The sequence below is a fragment of the Cyprinus carpio genome, unplaced genomic scaffold, assembly GCF_018340385.1.
Source record: "Cyprinus carpio isolate SPL01 unplaced genomic scaffold, ASM1834038v1 S000006459, whole genome shotgun sequence".
Lineage (NCBI taxonomy): Eukaryota > Metazoa > Chordata > Actinopteri > Cypriniformes > Cyprinidae > Cyprinus > Cyprinus carpio.
Genome location: NW_024879140.1, coordinates 24,949 through 42,023, shown reverse-complemented (window position 1 = coordinate 42,023; position 17,075 = coordinate 24,949). Strand labels below are relative to the sequence as shown.

The window sequence follows — 17,075 nt, the reverse complement described above, 5'->3', positions numbered from 1 at the left end:
GCAGGGGGCGGGGCCGCGGCGCGCAGGACACGCCCACCGCTGACACATTGTGGACAGTCATTCATTAGTTTTTTTTACAAAGTAAAATTAATAATAAAAATATAAAAATTCAACATATATTATAAAATATACATATAAAGCATATTAAACCAATTCATTGTCGTTATATTGTACATGGACTAATTAGGTATTTAAAAAATTAATCCTAATTTGTTAGAATTAGCACTTGAATTGAGTGAAGCGAAAGATTCACACACACCTCTTTATTTACTGCCTCTGAGAGAATTACAGTCAGAACCAGAACTCAAAACACAGACCTAATAATTCATATCCATTCATTAGTTATGAGTCATTCAGTGCTGTCAAACGATTAATGCATCCTAAATAAAAGTTTGTTTACATAAGTATGTGCTTTGTGTATTTATTACGTATATATAAATGCACACATACAGTATATTTTGAAAAATATTTACATGTATATACGTCTATATTTATATTCATATAATTTATAATATAAATATTTAACATATAAACATAACATTTGTATTTATATACACATAATAAATATACACAGAACACACGTGTATTATATAAACATATACACTTTATATTTTGATTTACTTTGTTTATTAAACTGTACAGAAATCTACCCTTTCCCCCACTGTTCCACTTATCACTTTACTCAAGATTAAAACCTTAATTTCTGACGTACTCAATGGACCTTGAATCTGTCTCTCTCTGTAAAGCTTGTTTTGCTCATTTATCCACTTCTTCATTTCCCCTTATTCCTATGTGTGCTGGGTCCCATAGAAAACAATTCTTAAATGTATTTGCAGGATACTAAAAGAGAATATCTTGAGTAGATTTAAAAGATCTCAAACTCTTTAATACTGAAACTGAGTCAGAACAAATTAAAACATTCTCAGGTTTGTGTTCCACTATCATTTCTACAGTATAAACTGCCAAATGATGTGAAGTTGGCTCTACTTCCACTGTCTTGAGCTAAAAAGCAGCCCGTTATCTGACGTTCTGGATCTTTTGAGCAGTCTGTGTATACTGGTATATGCCGGGGATATTGAGCTCTTTATCACAAGCATGTTTAAACGTTTTTATTAAAACATAAAATTGATCTGAAACAATCATACAAATGAAGAGTTTTCATAATCAAGTCAAGCACAAATATTGAAAACAGTCAAAACAACTGAGCTTGTGTCACTTTAAGACATACAGTTTCCATTAAAATATTTTGGTCCTCTTTAATCCTGTGGCATTTTATGATGATGTTTAGAGTAAAGTCTATAACAATCCTCCATCACATTCACATCACTGATTAGCACTTTATTTAGGAGCTGCTGGACAATCTTGCATAAATACTGTATAAATTAGTTAATAAAGGTCATTATCTGACAGGATAAGGCACTGCATGTGACGGCGTCTGATCACATGATGCTGGCGATTCCTCTTCATTCTCACTGATCAACGGCCAGTAGTTTGGATTAACATAAAAAAACTTCACATAAAACAACATAAACAAATCACTGTTATCATCAAAAAACAGAACCACCTCCACACAGTATCATCTAGAATCTCTTACTGGTCCGTCTGATTCCTTCCTTCCAGGTTACTCGGGGTCTCCAGCCGAGTCTGTGCAGTTTGTCTGATATCATGGGATACCGGAGCTCCGTCACCGGACTGCAGAAATGTTATGAGAATTCATTTATTAATATAAATCTAAAACATACAGTATGACAGCACATATTCATCACACACCGGTCCTCAACAAACTCCATCCAGTCCTCCAGTGCTTCCTCCGAGACGTCCTTCACTTTCTGTCGACAGGAAACAGTTGATTGTGAATTACTCTGATTATGAAGGGTTAATCTAACACTGAGCTGGTCACATGACTCCTACCATCTTCACTAGTTCTCTGGCGAGCTGAATGATGGGAATCTCAAAGCTGCTCCCGATGTTGTAGATCTCTCCCAGAATGCCCTTCTCCATGAGCGTCAGGAAGGCGTCTGTGACGTCGCTGACATACAGGAAGTGTCTGGACTGCAGGCCTGAGCCCTGGATAGTGCTGGAGACAGCAGACACACAAACTACAGCAGATGAACACACACACACACACACACACACACACACACACACACACACAAACACTCACCTGACCCCAAAGAACTAGTTAATTATAGACCGATCTCGAATCTCCCTTTTCTGTCCAAGATACTAGAAAAGGTAGTATCCTCACAATTATATTCCTTCTTAGAGAAAAATGGTATCTGTGAGGATTTCCAGTCAGGATTTAGACCGTATCATAGTACTGAGACTACTCTCCTTAGAGTTACAAATGACCTGCTCTTATCATCTGAGCGCTGCATAGATCTTAGCGCTGCAATATTGGATCTTAGTGATGCGTTCGACACTACTGACCACAACATTCTTTTGCATAGACTAGAACACTTTGTTGGCATTAATGGAAGTGCATTAGCATGGTTTAAATCGTACTTATCTGACCGCATTAATTCGTAGCAGTGAATGAAGAGGTATCATATCGATCACAAGTGCAGTATGGAGTACCTCAAGGCTCAGTACTAGGGCCGTTACTCTTCACGCTTTACATGTTACCCTTGGGAGATATCATCAGGAAACACGCTGTTAGCTTTCACTGTTATGCTGATGATACTCAGCTCTATATTTCTTCACAGCCTGGCGAAACATACCAATTGGAAAAACTAACGGAATGCATAGTAGATATAAAAAACTGGATGACGAGTAATTTCTTACTGCTAAATTCTGAAAAAACAGAGGTGTTAATTATAGGAACTAAAAGCTCTGCAGGTAATTACCTAGAACGCTGTCTAAGACTTGATGGCTGCTCTGTCAATTCTTCGTCATCAGTTAGGATCCTAGGTGTGCTATTTGATAGCAACCTTTCCTTAGAAAGCCACGTTTCTAGCATTTGTAAAACTGTATTTTTCCATCTTAAAAATATATCTAAATTATGGCCTATGCTCTCAATGTCAAATACAGAAATGTTAATCCATGCGTTTATGACCTCAAGGTTAGATTATTGTAATGCTTTATTGGGTGGTTGTTCTGCACCTTTAATAAACAAACTCCAGTTAGTCCAAAATGCAGCAGCTAGAGTTCTTACTAGAACCAGGAAGTATGATCATATTAGGGAACACTTCCCATAACACCTGATGTACTTGCTACATCATTAGAAGAATGGCATCTACGCTAATATTAGTCTGTTACTCTCTTATTCCGAGGTCACCGTAGCCACCAGATCCGGTCTGTATCCAGATCAGATGGTGGATCAGCACCTAGAGAGGACCTCTACAGCCCTGAAAGACAGCGGAGACCAGGACTAGAGCCCCAGAGACAGATCCCCTGTAAAGACCTTGTCTCAGACGACCACCGGGACAAGACCACAGGAAAACAGATGATTCTTCGGCACAATCTGACTTTGCTGCAGCCTGGAATTGAACTGCTGGTTTCGTCTGGTCAGAGGAGAACTGCCCCCCCGACTGAGCCTGGTTTCTCCCAAGGTTTTTTCTCCATTCTGTCACCGATGGAGTTTTGGTTCCTCTGGTTTGTTTAGTTGGGGACACTAATATCCAGTGATATCGTCGACTTGATTGCACAGATACTATTTAAACTGAACTGAGCTGGATGATGATGACATCACTGAATTCAATGATGAACTGCCTTTAACTGAAAATTGAGTGTTTACTATTCTCCTTCTGCATTACTGACACACTGTTTTCCTATTTGATACTGTAAAGTTGCTTTGACACAATCTGTATTGTTTAAAGCACTCTATAAATAAAGGTGACTGGACTTGACTTGACACACACACACACTCCGGTCACTCAGAGACACTCACCACTTCTGATCCCGCTGGATGAGCGACAGGAATCTGGGAATGACCTGAACAAACACAAGCACACACTAATGAAGCGCTGAGGTCATGTGACAGTAATGAGGTCATGTGATGGTCAAACACGCGTGTAGAGCTGCTGATCACGCACCTTCTCGTGATGCTGGTGTGGGCCATAGACGTTACTGCTCCTCGTGATCAGAACAGGAAACTACAGCAGACAGATCAGAGACAGTACAGTGCAATATTACAATCTAGATAATTTTACAACATTTACCAGCATTACTGTGATATAAAAACAAATCAGTGACATGGCATTCAATTTTAAAGTGTTTATACATTATGGGAGTATGAGCAGTACTTATGGAAGCTTGTTTCCACAGGATAAAAAATAAAGTAATAGTGACTTATCTCACAATTTTATATCTTGTAATTATGAGCTTATTACTCACAATTCTGACATTTTTTCACAATTCTGAGTTTATACCTCACAATAAAGATTTTTTTGTGAGATATAAACTCAGAATAGCGAGATACAAACTTTCAATTCTGTTAAAAAGTCACAACAGAATTGTGAGATAAAAAGTTGCAATTACCTTTTTTATTTTTTATTCCATGCCAGAAAAAAAAACCTACTGTCATATGCAAACTCAGAATTCAGAGAAAAAAGGAAAAATTCTGAGAAATAAACACAGATTTAAAATGCATTGTTCTTACCACGTTATAATCATGTATAATCTAATGAGAATTAGCACTAAAAATAATGGGAATTACAAAACACTAAAAGTAAAATGTAAAAGATATAACAGGTATAACCTCACGACTGATACCTTGTGCTTCATCCAGTACGACATCACGATGTTTTCTGCCGCAGCTTTTGAGGTGGAGTATGGATTGGTGGGTCTTTTTGGACTCAGTTCATCAAACGGCTGTGAAAACAAGATGCAGATCACACACTTCAGCTGACATCAAAATACTGCTGTACTAAACAGATCAGCAGGAGATGGCTGGTTAGTCTTTCTCATGATATGAGGGCATGATGGGTTCATGTACTCCAAAACTCAGTTTGTTTTCTCGAGGGCTTCAGACGCTGTGCTTGAAAAACATGGTGAATCATTTGTTCGGAGCCAGTGATTCGTTGCGTGTATTAAAGTCACTTCAGTAAATGAGGCTTTATGCATCATCTGAAAGCTGAATAAATAATCTCTCCATTGATGTATGGTTTGTTAGGAGGACAATATTTGTCTGAGATACAACTATAAATCTGGAATCTGAGGGAGCAAAAAAATCTAAATATTGAGAAAATCATCCATTAAAGTTGTTCAAATGAAGTTCTTAGCAATGCATATTACTAATCAAAAATCAAGTTTTTGATATATTTACAGTAGGAAATTTACAAAATATCTTCATGGAACATGATCTTTTACTTAATATCCTAATGATTTTTGTCATAAAAGAGAAACGTATAATTGTGACTCATACAATGTATTGTTGTCTATTGTTACAAATATACCTGTGCTACTGATGACTGCTTCTGTGCTGCAGGGACACATTTAACAGCATTAGAGATTTGTTAATTGCATCAACATCTATTACACAGATTGCATAGATTACACTTGCAATAAAACATCTGCAGTTGGTTTGTAAAATGTGTTTTTATGCACCAGCATCATTTTGGTTCAGATGATTCAGAGTTGAGCCCTAGCTTGAGCTCACCTGCTCCAGACTGTCTCCATACACCTCGTCAGTGCTGATGTAGATGAAGCGCTGCACTCGCGCCTCAAACGCCGCTCTGATCAGGACACCAGTGCCGTCTGCATTCACACGCATGAAGCGTGACGGACAGAGGAAGGAGTTTTCTACATGAGATAAACACGTGAATGAGACACGCTGTCCTCTAGAGAGAAACACAGAGTGGACGATGAACAGACAGCGTTTACTCACCTACATGAGTCTCAGCAGCGCAGTGAAACACTATATCAATCTTCTCCGTCGCAAAGAGACGCTTTATGAAAAATGGATCGCAAACATCGCCCTGCGAGGAGAACACAGTTCATCAGCTGTGGGTCAGCTCGACATAACTGCAGTGATAATTAGGTTAGTGCAGAGGTGGACAGTAACGAAGTACATCTACTTTCTGAGTATCTTTACTTTACTTGAGTATTGTTTTTTCTAGCAACTTATGACTTTAACTTCACTACATCTGAAAGGCAAATATATTACTTTTCACTCCATTACATTTCTATCAAGGCCCTGGAAGAAGAAAGTGACAGTGTTGGGGGTAATGCATTACAAGTAACGCGAGTTACGTAATCAGATTACATTTTCTAAGTAACTGGTAAAGTAATGCGTTACTTTTTAATTAAGAAGGAAATATCTGAGTTACTTTTTGAAATAAGTAACAGCAGTTACTTTGTTTCCATGTATTGAGTGACAGCTCTGGTGTTGCCATGGTGACAGAACTCAGGAGTAAGAGCAGAGTGTTGTGTGTGAACATGATCTCACTGTAGTTCTAGACTAAATATCAACATGTGTTTACTCAAAAACACATTCAGTGTTCCTCAAAATCAATAAAAACAGTCAAATACAAACTCAGAATATTATACAAACCTGCAATAATTAAATATGTTAAAAAACAAATAAAAATTATGTATTTAATCCCATTTTATTAACCGATGTCTTTGCTGCTGACCTTCGATGGTTCACTTCAATCATACTAATAAGCAGAAATGACACATTTGTGTTTAATTACTGTTGCTGCTGAATAGTGTTGAACTTTCTTCTCCTGGATTAGTTTGAGCTGCGCCCTCTACTGTACAGACCAGAATTTACACTTCCTTCAGCCTGAAGCGTATTGACTTCACTTTTGGTGTGAAAGGGCTTTTACATTTGGAAAAGAATGATGTTTTATATTAAAAACAAAACAAGCAAGCCCTGCCCATACTTTTAAAAGTAACTTTCCCAAAACTAATTTTAACAATTAACTAAAAAGTAACTAAGTAACATAATTAGTTTTTTAGGGAATAAAGCAACATTGTAATGCATTACTTTTAAAAGTAACTTTCCCCACACTGATTGTTACTATGTAGCAGCTTTGAAAGTCAGTGGGTGACTTTTTTTTTCAGACGGTGTTTCAGTAATCAAGTTCTTTCCCAGCATTTTTTGAACACTGACCAGTTGCAAATGTGATATTGTAAATATTTAATAACTGATCACTGTAAATGTGACTTGTAATGCAGCATTATCTGCACTTGGACTCAAGTAATGGTCATCTCTGGTCAGTACCGGGATGAAGGTGTATCTGCTGCTGGCCTCCAGCGAGCGCAGGTTCTTCAGACTGGAGCAGTACTGCAGCTGAAACACAGCGACAGAGACGTGAGACGCTTCATGAAGGGGAAACACTGATTCAGTGCTGTTCACAGACTCACGTTATCAACGTTGATGATTCTCCAGTGTGGGAATCTGACGGCCAGAGCGCTGATCAAATGAGATCCACTGAGAACACAAACATCAGCTCATTATACAGCACACACTAACACAAATAAATATTCAGACACAAGTCTGTGTGCTTGAATCAGCAAAACCACACTCTCTGAGTCGCTACGGCTATTAAATACATAATTCTGCATGCACTACCAGTTTCTGAACAGTAACATTTTGTAATCTTCTGTTCACCCAGCCTGCATTTATTTGATCCAAAATGCATTAAAAGCAGCAAAATTAGTGAAATATTATTAGAACCTAAAACAGCTGTTTTCTATGTGAATCTCTGTTAAAGTGTAATTTATTTCTGTGATGCACAGCTGTATTTTCAGCATCATTACTCCAGTCTTCAGTGTCACATGATCTTCAGAAACTTTTGCCTTCTGTTTTATGTCCAGTTTTGGGTGAAGTTACTTTTAAAAGTAATACATTACAATAATGTGTTAGTGTGGGCCAGCCTTTACTCACTTAAAAAGTAACTAAAAGTAACTCCCACTTAGTTACTTTTCATGGAAAGTAATGTGTTACGCTACTTTTGTGTTACTTTTTCTCATCTGGGCTGGGCATGCTTGTTTGCTTTTACTATTAAAAAGTTCTATTTTTGGCAAATGTATTGTATGTGTAAATTTATTTGCCAATTTTGAGCAACTTTTGATAAGTGACACATTTAGTTAGCTGCTATTTGCAATTGTTACATTTAATAATAATAATAATAATAATAATTGAATAAACAGGTAAAAAACAATTCAGAAAATTCCTTCAAATTACCATAGTAGACTGTGCCCTGTGTTTACAGACTTTTCTTAGAGTGTAGCATACTAACTACTAATGCACTGCTTAAAACACACTGCTGAGAATGTGTAGTATTTCTAGTTTACTAACTATTAAAAAAAAAAACTAAATTCTAATCATTCAAAATTGTGTAAGTGTTCAGTTATTCAATGTATGTTAAAATATGTTAATATTATTTCACAAACAAATCTAAATTAACATAAATAAAATATATTTTTCGTTGAGAGTTGATGTTGTGACAATTTTGCGTCGTGATTACGTGATGACGTCACAACGTCATATAGCAACAAATCCACCTTCTTTGAGCAATTTGCCCTGAAAATGAGTTTGCAGCACTGAAGACAACAGTTCAGCTCATTAACAGTGTTGTTAGTGTCATTAATGAACTCTATTAGTCATGTGACTTAAGTAGACAAGTGCGCACGTGTGTGTATTGGGACAAAACACTACAGCTACTGATTCAACATCTCAGACTTCTGTCAGATGTTTTTCACAATAAATGACCCTTAATTTAATACTGGGTTGTCTAAAGCGGTGACATTCACTCATTTGAAGGGTTCAGATGTATTTAGATATTTTTTGACAGTATGAAATCTCACATAAATCCCGCTCCTCCGGTCACCAGCACACTGCGACACTCTCCGCCGCTCATCTTCACATGGAGCTCGATGTTTGCTTCAGTCTGAAGATCATTTCTTTGACTCCGAGAAGCGATTACATGATTGTCAGCCGCTTCGTAAACACTCCTCACGACAGTTAGAGCAGCGGTTTGCGGCAGCGCTGACACGTATGAGCCGACTCTCGCCCCGCCTCCGCCGCACTCTCATTGGTCGCTTTACTGCGCTGGACTAAAAACTCGTATTCCGATTGGATGTAGCAGACGTCGATCACAAAGTGGGCGAAAAGGGCCAGTATTACCTCATTGACTGCAGTGAATGAAGAGCATAAGAGCATAATGTTTGTGTACTGTATCATTCTCATTGTTCTTTTGTTTACTTCATGTCCTGCAGCAGGGAAAACGGTTTCTGGGGTTTTTAGGAGCGACGCTGCGAGAGAAAATAAGGGGCAGTACATCACAAGATTTCTGTATCATGGTGAGTCTGATATTTGTACAGTGACATCATGCATTTGTGTCTGCTTCCATGCATTGTTGTGTTTCTGTTCGCATGCATGTAGAATGCAGGAATAGTGCTGATGTTATCATATGTGTCAGTCTGATTTGTCTTACTGTACATATGCATTATGATATTTGACAGGTGAGAATGGTCTGGTGGCGTATAATGTGGATAATGTGCTGCTGGCCGTGCAGAAGGAGGCCAGACTGCTGCTGTTTCAGGGCTCGGAGGGCTTGGACAATCTGAGCTGTCTGGAGAGACTCGCCTCGGCTCACATCTCCAGTAAGACTCCTTCACGTCTCAGACGGCTTCTACAGCTTATCTTCAGTGTGATGTCATTCCTGCATGACACGGGTGAACTCTGACCCCAGACTGGGCATGCACAGACACGCTTAGCTTCTTAAAAGACATTTTGAAGAAAGTTGGGAACCAAACAGTGATGGTAGCCATTGACTTTCATGATATTTTTTCCCCTACTATGGAAGTCGATGGGTGCCGGCGTCTGTTTGGTTACCGACATTCTTTAAAACGTCTTCTTTTGTGTTACACTAAATAAAGAAACACATACAGGTTTGGAACAACTTGAGGGCGAGTAAATTATAAAGTTGTGATTTTAGGGTGAACTGTCCCTTTAAGGCAAGACAGCACAGGTGAATAGAGTAAAAAACAGCTAACAGGTACCGCCTTAATTACACTGATAACTGCAAACATTTGTGTATTACAAGTTTTTTTTAATATGCAAATGAGGCATTATTTAATAAAACAAGCTAATTTGCATACATTTCTAGTACAAAAATCTAAACACCAGTTGAAGTCAGTTGCAGAATTCTTGTTTAATTTTGTTTTACAGAGAGAATTTGTGGTTTCATTTGTCACCCCATGATTTAGAAAACAATATTTTCACAATTCTTGGGGGAATAAAATGTTGTATATAATCAAGCAGATGACATATGGACAAATCCCTCAGAATAATAATGTAAAGTTTGGTGTGTGTAAAAGGACAACTTATAGATATTTTTGAAGAAAATGATCCCCCCCCCCCAAAAAGTTATATTTATTATTAATTGTAATAATACATTTGACATCCATATAGCGTTTGACATTTTCAGTTAACCTGATCAAAGAGGAGCAGAACCGGACTATACCGCATCAGTCCGGTCCGCAGGCGTGGCACGTGATGTACGTGGATCAGTACACCTGTCAGGACGGAGAGATGGACGGAGCGCTAGAAGACCTGCGCTTCCAGATCACCATGATGAACCCAGACGCCGCGGGGAACCCGCTGGACCACTTCAGCGCCGAGGAGACCGGTGAGACCCTGCACCACTAAACCTGTCAGAAGGGTCAGTCTCTCCATTGATGTATGGTTTGTAAGGAGGACAATATTTGTCTGAGATACAACTATTTGAAAATCTGGAATCTGAGGGAGCAAAAAAATCGAAATATTGAGAAAATCATCTTTAAAGTTGTCCAAATGAAGTTCTTAGCAATGCATATTACTAATCAAAAATTAAGTTTTGATATATTTACGGTAGAAAATTTACTAATTATCTTCATGGAACATGATCTTTACTTAATATCCTAATGATTTTTGACATTAAAGAAAAATGTATAATTGTGACTCATACAATGTATTGTTGTCTATTGCTACAAATATACCTGTGCTACTGATGACTGCTTCTGTGCTGCAGAGTCACATTTAATACTGTATAGCTGCTTTGTCACGGTCTGTATTGTTAAAAGCGCTTCATAATAGAGGTGACTTGACTTGAATGAATATGTTCCTTGCAGGGCTCCACAGCTTCTACTTCCTGCTGATCCTGGCGTATTTCGTGGCGTCGTGTATCTACATACAGCCGCTGTGGCAGGCGCTGAGCAAAGCCGGACCCATGCACACGGTGCTGAAGGTGTTATCCACCGCGCTGCTGCTGCAGGGAACATCGGTGCTGCTCAACTACATACACATGGCTCGGTCAGTTGAACACTTACCTATTCTTCATCTGCTTAGTGTTTGCCATCCTCAAGGCCAAATTAAAACAATAAACCCCGATCATTGCATGCAGTTATTTCTTCTGGACTCAAAACCCCTTTTTTCTTTTTGTTCTTTAAATTAGGAGCATTTTTGAGTGTCCTCCCCACCACGGGCAGACTCTGGTGAACACAAACTGATTATAAGCAAAAACCGCTTCCCTTTAGTGGCCAGTGTTTGTGTTGCTTGTCAAGCCTGCCCGAAGTAGTCTTCCACCCTCTTGCTCCTTAGACTTTATTATCAGAGATAATGTGACCCTGGATCAAAAAACCTGTCATAAGGGTCAATTTTCTGAAACTGAGATTAATACATAATCATAAAGCTGATGTATGGTTTGTTAGGAGGACAATATTACAACTATTTGAAAATCTGGAATCTGAATACTTCCTGCTGAGCTCATGTAGAGATGATGATGATGATGATGATGATGCTGATGATGATGATGATGGTGTGTGTTTGGACCCGCAGGTACGCTCGAGACGGTGTGGGGACGCCGCTGACGGGGAGCCTCGCCGAATGTGAGTCTGTCACAGCGTTATTCACATCAGCTCTGGATCAAACAAAACATCTGCCAAATGCATCAAATGCATGAATGACAGGACGACAGTTAGATTAGAAATCTGAAGAAATGAAAAGACGACAGATTCCCAGAGAATGCATGAGGATCAAAGACGGAAAGGGCTTTAAGCATCAAAACAACAAGTGTGATTTAAAAAAAAAAATGCTTTAACTATATCTGTAGCAATAGACAACAATACATTGTATGGGTCAAAATTATCCATTTCTCTTTTATGCCAAAAATCATTAGGATATTAAGTAAAGATCATGTTCCATGAAGATATTAAGTAAATTTCCTACCATAAATATATCAAAACTTAATTTTTGATTAGTAATATGCATTGCTAAGAACTTCATTTGAACAACTTTAAAGATGATTTTCTCAATATTTAGATTTTTTTTGCTCCCTCAGATTCCAGATTTTCAAATAGTTGTATCTCAGACAAATATTGTCCTCCTAACAAACCACACATCAATGGAGAGATGATTTATTATATGTATATATTTTAAAAAAAAAAAATGACCCTTATGACTGGTTTTTTGCACTCCAGGTCACATTTATCTGTTATGTGTGTTTTGTGTATATAATATCACTTTAGTAAATAACATTCAGAATTTTAATCCACTACACAATAACTTACTTGACTTGCATGTGTTTTGTGTATATAATATCACTTTAGTAAATTTGATGCAGATGTTTCGTCTTTGACCCATGAACTGTTCGAATGTGAATTCACTGTAGGATGCTTTGGTTAAAAAGTGTGTGTGTGTGTGTGTGTCAGTGTGTGACGTGGTGGCGCAGGTGCAGATGCTCTACCTGCTGCTGAGTCTGTGTGTGGGCTGGTCTCTGAGCCGCAGCAGAAAGTCTCAGAGTAAACCGCTGCAGTGGGACTCGTCTCCAGCCTCCACCGCGCTCGCTCTGGCCGTCGTCATCACTCAGGTCAGCCACACAAACATGAAATACACATATAATACAAGAAGAAATGTAAAACTCATTGAGAATCAGCCACCTCACAGTCACTGATGCATTTGTTTGGATAAAAGCGCTGGCTGAATGAGTAAACGCACTCACGAGTGTGCATGAACTGGCTCATTAACTGCATCTATATTCCCCTCAAACAAAACAAAAACTACAACAAGTTAAACATTAAATAATTGAAATAATACACATTTGTTTGTTATAGATGAAAATCAATATTAATTTTTCCTCTGTTTTCCTATTTGATACTGTAACGCTGCTTTGACACAATCTGTATTGTTAAAAACAGAAGTTATTGTTGAGTCATGATGTGTTTGATGGTGAGGTGTGCACAGATGCTCAGTGGATGCTGCTGCTGTGTCTGCAGGGGGCGCTGCTGATCTGGGAGCAGCTGGAGGACGTGGAGCATCACAGTTTTCACGCTCAGCGCAGTGTTCCCGGCTGGCTGCTGATGGCCCTGCGTGTGGCGCTCGCTCTGTTCCTGGCCTCAGTGCTGTATCAGATCATCTCCGCCGAGCGGAGCGCGCTCAAACGAGACTTCTACTTGAGCTTCGGCAAGGTACACGCAGCACGACCTTCTGCAGGATACAGTGAAAAAAGTTCAAATCATATCATCATTTACTCACCCTCATGTTGTTCCAAACCTCTTTGAGTTTCTTTATTCTTTTGAACACAGAAGAATGTATTTTGAAGAATGTGGGTAACTAAAGAGTTGACGGTACCCATTGACTTCCATTGTATGGGAAAAAAATTAAAATACCGGCAACCAGCAACTGTTTGGCTACACACATTCTTCTATATATCTTATTTTGTGTTCAGCAGAAGAAACAAACAGGTTTGGAACAGCATGAGGATGAGTAAATGATGACAGGATTTACATTTTTGGGTGAACTATGACTTTAAAAATATGCAGTGACAGAAACTTTTCCAGAACTAAGGGGTGACATTTAAATAGATTTCCGGGGCATTTTTATGCAACATTTCTAGCATTTTTAAACGAGTCTCTTTCATTTTTATTTTTACATTTTTCATTTATATAAGTGCATTTGGAATAATTAGACATTATAGGGCTGTTACCAATAAAAAAAAAAAAAAAAAAAAAAATCAGATCAAATCCATCTTTGCATTGCAGAAGCAGCATCTGAAGTGGCATTTAGGTGTATTCACACAGACTGCATAAATAATGTTAAGATTCATGTTTTTAATACACTATATATAGAATATAGAAGTATGAAATGTTGGGTGGAATAATTCAATTCTAACTAAATATGAACCCAAAACCACCAGTAGATGGCAACAAGTCACTGTCTTATTTATTTGTTCAAACTGCTGATTCATTCAGAACTGAACCAATTATGAACGAGTCACTGAATCATTTGTTGAATCATTGAGTAATGAGTTCTGTGGTGACTCTCAACTACTTTGGAGCAACAACAGTCAATATTCTGTCTAAAATGTCACTTAATATTAGCTAAAACTTGGCCTATGTTTTAATCTGTGTATTTGTTAGTGATATAACACTGGACAGAGTATAAAACAGTGATGAGCTTAAAAGAAGGACAAATGAGTGTCCATCTGAAGCATGTGCTGGTAGACGGACACAGTGTTTAAAAACCGGACTGTTCGAGCTAAAACCAGACAGAATGCAACCTAAACCAGAGTCTGTTCCCGTCTGCTTCCCATGAACACTAAGGTGGCCCTGTGTGTCGTTTCAGGGCTGTTTTCTGTGGTTCCTGTGTCATCCGGTGCTGGTCCTGTTCTCTGTGATTCTCAACGAACACCAGAAAGAAAAGGTAAGAGAGACACCTTGCTCAAGGACACCTCAGTCGTGGTATTGCCAGCCCTAGACTCAAACCCACAACCTTACGAGGCAAACTCTCTAACCACTAGGCCATGACTTCCCCCAAAAGGTAGTTCAAGAAACCTCCTGCAAAGCTCCAGTACTGTTAGAAGTTTGAGGCACTTGTGTAAAAAAGCTGTAAAATGAGGATGCTGTCAAAAATAATATCATTTTTATCAATCAACTTATATGAACTGAATGAAATCATCATTTGGTGGAGCATGCTCTGTGTTTAGAGCAGGTTTTGTCCTCGGTGCACTTGAGCAGAGTTTCTCAGGAGCTTTGCAGGAAGGTTTCTTTTTTTTTTTTTTTTTAAACTTTATTTTTCACAATTGTTATTTTACAAAAATAAACAAAACAGCAGACCACAAAACAAAAAATAAAATCACAGAGCATCTAGTTTGCACACACACAATACCATTAGACTATTACACTTGATATTTCAGCATAACAAAATAGAGTAATACTTGTCAATATCTAAAGGCAGAGTTTCGTTTCATATAATTGTCCCATTTTTTCCAATAATGTTTACATTTGTCCGAGGCCAACCTTATTGAGAATGTGAGTCTTTCCATTTCGCGAATGTCTGTGATGATCTGGAACCAGTCTGTTTTGGAGGGAACATCTTCACACAGCCACTTGCGTGTTATGGCTTTCTTTGCACCAGCTAATAGTATTGACAGAAGATACTTCTCTGATTTTGTTAACTCTTGAGGTAGATTACCTAAATAGACTATTGTGAAATCGTATAGCAAGTCCAGTCCAATTATGCTTTTTATTTCATTTACCACCATTGACCAGAAGGGTGTAATTTTGGTACAGCTCCAAAAAACATGAAAATGGTTTGCTTTGATGTCAGCGCAGTTTCTCCAACACTGCAGGAAGGTTTCTTGAAGCGTCTCGGAGACACAGTTCTTCTGGATTGAGTCTGTCTCAGTTTGTTCTGTTTCTTCATGTGACTCCAGACAGACACAAACACCTCACTGCATTATTAACATTAATGGGCTAACGAGCGTCTGGTGTGGTCTCTGTCTGGCTCCGCAGGTGGTGACGATCGGTGTGATCCTGTGCCAGTCCATCTCCGTGGTGGTTCTGTATCGTCTCTTCCTGTCACGCAGTCTGTACTGGGAGGTGTCCTCGCTGTCGTCGGTCACGCTGCCGCTCACCATGAGCCGCCGGAGCCGCTACTGAGCTTCAGACGCGAGCGAAGCGCTCCAGGACCTCATCCGCGAGCAGAGCGTCTCCGAGATACGATCACATGAGGGCGAGACGCTGAGCATCACACGCTCACCAGGGAGTGAAACACACAGGTTACATCATCATCATCATCATCATCCAGGCTCCATTCATGTGTAGAGACACACCTGCTGTGAGTCAGTCTGTGAACGAGCCTGAGATCCTGCAAGAGAAGGAAGAAGAAGCTCAGCACTCGTGCTCTGTTCAAGCAATAAGAAAACGAATGCATCTCTGTTATCTCTGTCAGCTGTGATTTTATTTGTGCTTGCACACGATTTCATTTCTGTTGCTCCCCACAAGTGCCTAAAATGACAATCACTGATGCGGGACTGAATATTAAATCGATGAATGCTGAGGGTATTTATTGATCCTTTTACTGGATCCTGCACATTTCTGTGTCTCAAGGAGAAAGATGTGAAAATCCTGTTAACTAGAGCATGTGTTGTTAAGTTAAAGACTTGAACTGTATCGAACATTGTGGTAATAAACTTCATGCACACAACAGTCTGTATCTGTCACTGTCGTAATTACAGAAATCTGCATATGCTAATGAGGAGATTAGCTCATGATTATGACCTGATGATGGAGCTGCTTGTCACAACCTGTATGTTGTGTTTTGTTTTCTGCTTGTGGATAGTGAAAAACAAAGAGAAATTAATAAACACCAATTAAAGGAAACCCAAAAATAAAAGTTAGCTGTAAATGTGCTCACCCTCAGTTCATCTGAGAGCAGGATGTGTTTGTTTCTTCATCAGGTTTGTAGAAATGTGTCACTGCATCAGTGTCTCAGCAATGGATGCTCTGCAGTGAATGGGTGCCGTCAGAATGAGAGTCCAAACAGCTGATAAAAACATCACAATAATCCACAAGTAATCCACAGCACTCCAGTCCATCAGTGAACATCTGGAGAAGACAAAAGATGAAACAAATCCAGCATTAAGATGTTTTTAACTCAAATACATAGAGTCTATAATCCATAATAACACTTCCTCCAGTGAAAAAGTGTTCTTGTGTGAATCAGGAGAGAAATCTGCACAGATCAAGCAGCGTTTAAACAGCTCTAAACAAATATGTGTCTGGATTCTGATGTGAGAGACAACAGGAGATGCACTTTTTTTCTCTGTTTGTCTATCTATCTATCTATCTATCTATCTATCTAT

General features: G+C 38.8%; 2 protein-coding genes across 3 annotated transcripts; one reads left to right on the top strand and one right to left on the bottom strand.

The window, feature by feature from the left end:
- Positions 1-1,094: 1,094 nt before the first annotated feature.
- LOC109060016 (dTDP-D-glucose 4,6-dehydratase-like) lies at positions 1,095-8,933 on the bottom strand. Of its 2 annotated transcripts, XM_042754132.1 has the most exons (12): positions 8,758-8,933; positions 7,312-7,378; positions 7,169-7,237; positions 5,828-5,918; positions 5,600-5,742; positions 4,714-4,812; positions 4,035-4,094; positions 3,890-3,933; positions 1,912-2,077; positions 1,771-1,829; positions 1,597-1,692; positions 1,095-1,517 (listed from the first exon to the last, which is right to left on the bottom strand). In XM_042754132.1, exons 1-12 carry the CDS (start codon positions 8,808-8,810, stop codon positions 1,400-1,402), a joined length of 1,065 nt encoding a protein of 354 aa, XP_042610066.1. In that variant the 5' UTR covers positions 8,811-8,933; the 3' UTR covers positions 1,095-1,399. The 2 variants fall into 2 exon arrangements, with proteins under 2 accessions (XP_042610066.1, XP_042610065.1); XM_042754131.1 differs by lacking the exon at positions 1,095-1,517 and having other exon boundaries at positions 1,567-1,692.
- Positions 8,934-9,046: 113 nt separating this feature from the next.
- On the top strand, positions 9,047-16,422 carry gpr180 (G protein-coupled receptor 180). Its single transcript, XM_042754126.1, has 9 exons — positions 9,047-9,252; positions 9,415-9,555; positions 10,383-10,583; positions 11,065-11,245; positions 11,771-11,820; positions 12,643-12,800; positions 13,207-13,398; positions 14,555-14,632; positions 15,724-16,422. The coding sequence occupies exons 1-9, from the start codon at positions 9,114-9,116 to the stop codon at positions 15,868-15,870; spliced, it is 1,287 nt and encodes a 428-aa protein (XP_042610060.1). The 5' UTR covers positions 9,047-9,113; the 3' UTR covers positions 15,871-16,422.
- Positions 16,423-17,075: the final 653 nt, after the last annotated feature.

Bases quoted from the DNA above. Each gene is read 5' to 3' on its own strand.
- LOC109060016 (XM_042754132.1), bottom strand. From the start codon at position 8,810: ATGAGCGGCGGAGAGTGTCGCAGTGTGCTGGTGACCGGAGGAGCGGGA. The intron at 5,919-7,168 runs GTACTGACCAGA...TTCTCCTCGCAG, and splicing joins GCAGATACACCTTCATCCCG to GGCGATGTTTGCGATCCATT. The intron at 3,934-4,034 runs GTGCGTGATCAG...GTGTTTGTTCAG, and splicing joins CACACCAGCATCACGAGAAG to GTCATTCCCAGATTCCTGTC.
- gpr180 (XM_042754126.1), top strand. From the start codon at position 9,114: ATGTTTGTGTACTGTATCATTCTCATTGTTCTTTTGTTTACTTCATGT. The intron at 13,399-14,554 runs GTACACGCAGCA...GTGTCGTTTCAG, and splicing joins TCTACTTGAGCTTCGGCAAG to GGCTGTTTTCTGTGGTTCCT. The intron at 14,633-15,723 runs GTAAGAGAGACA...CTGGCTCCGCAG, and splicing joins ACGAACACCAGAAAGAAAAG to GTGGTGACGATCGGTGTGAT.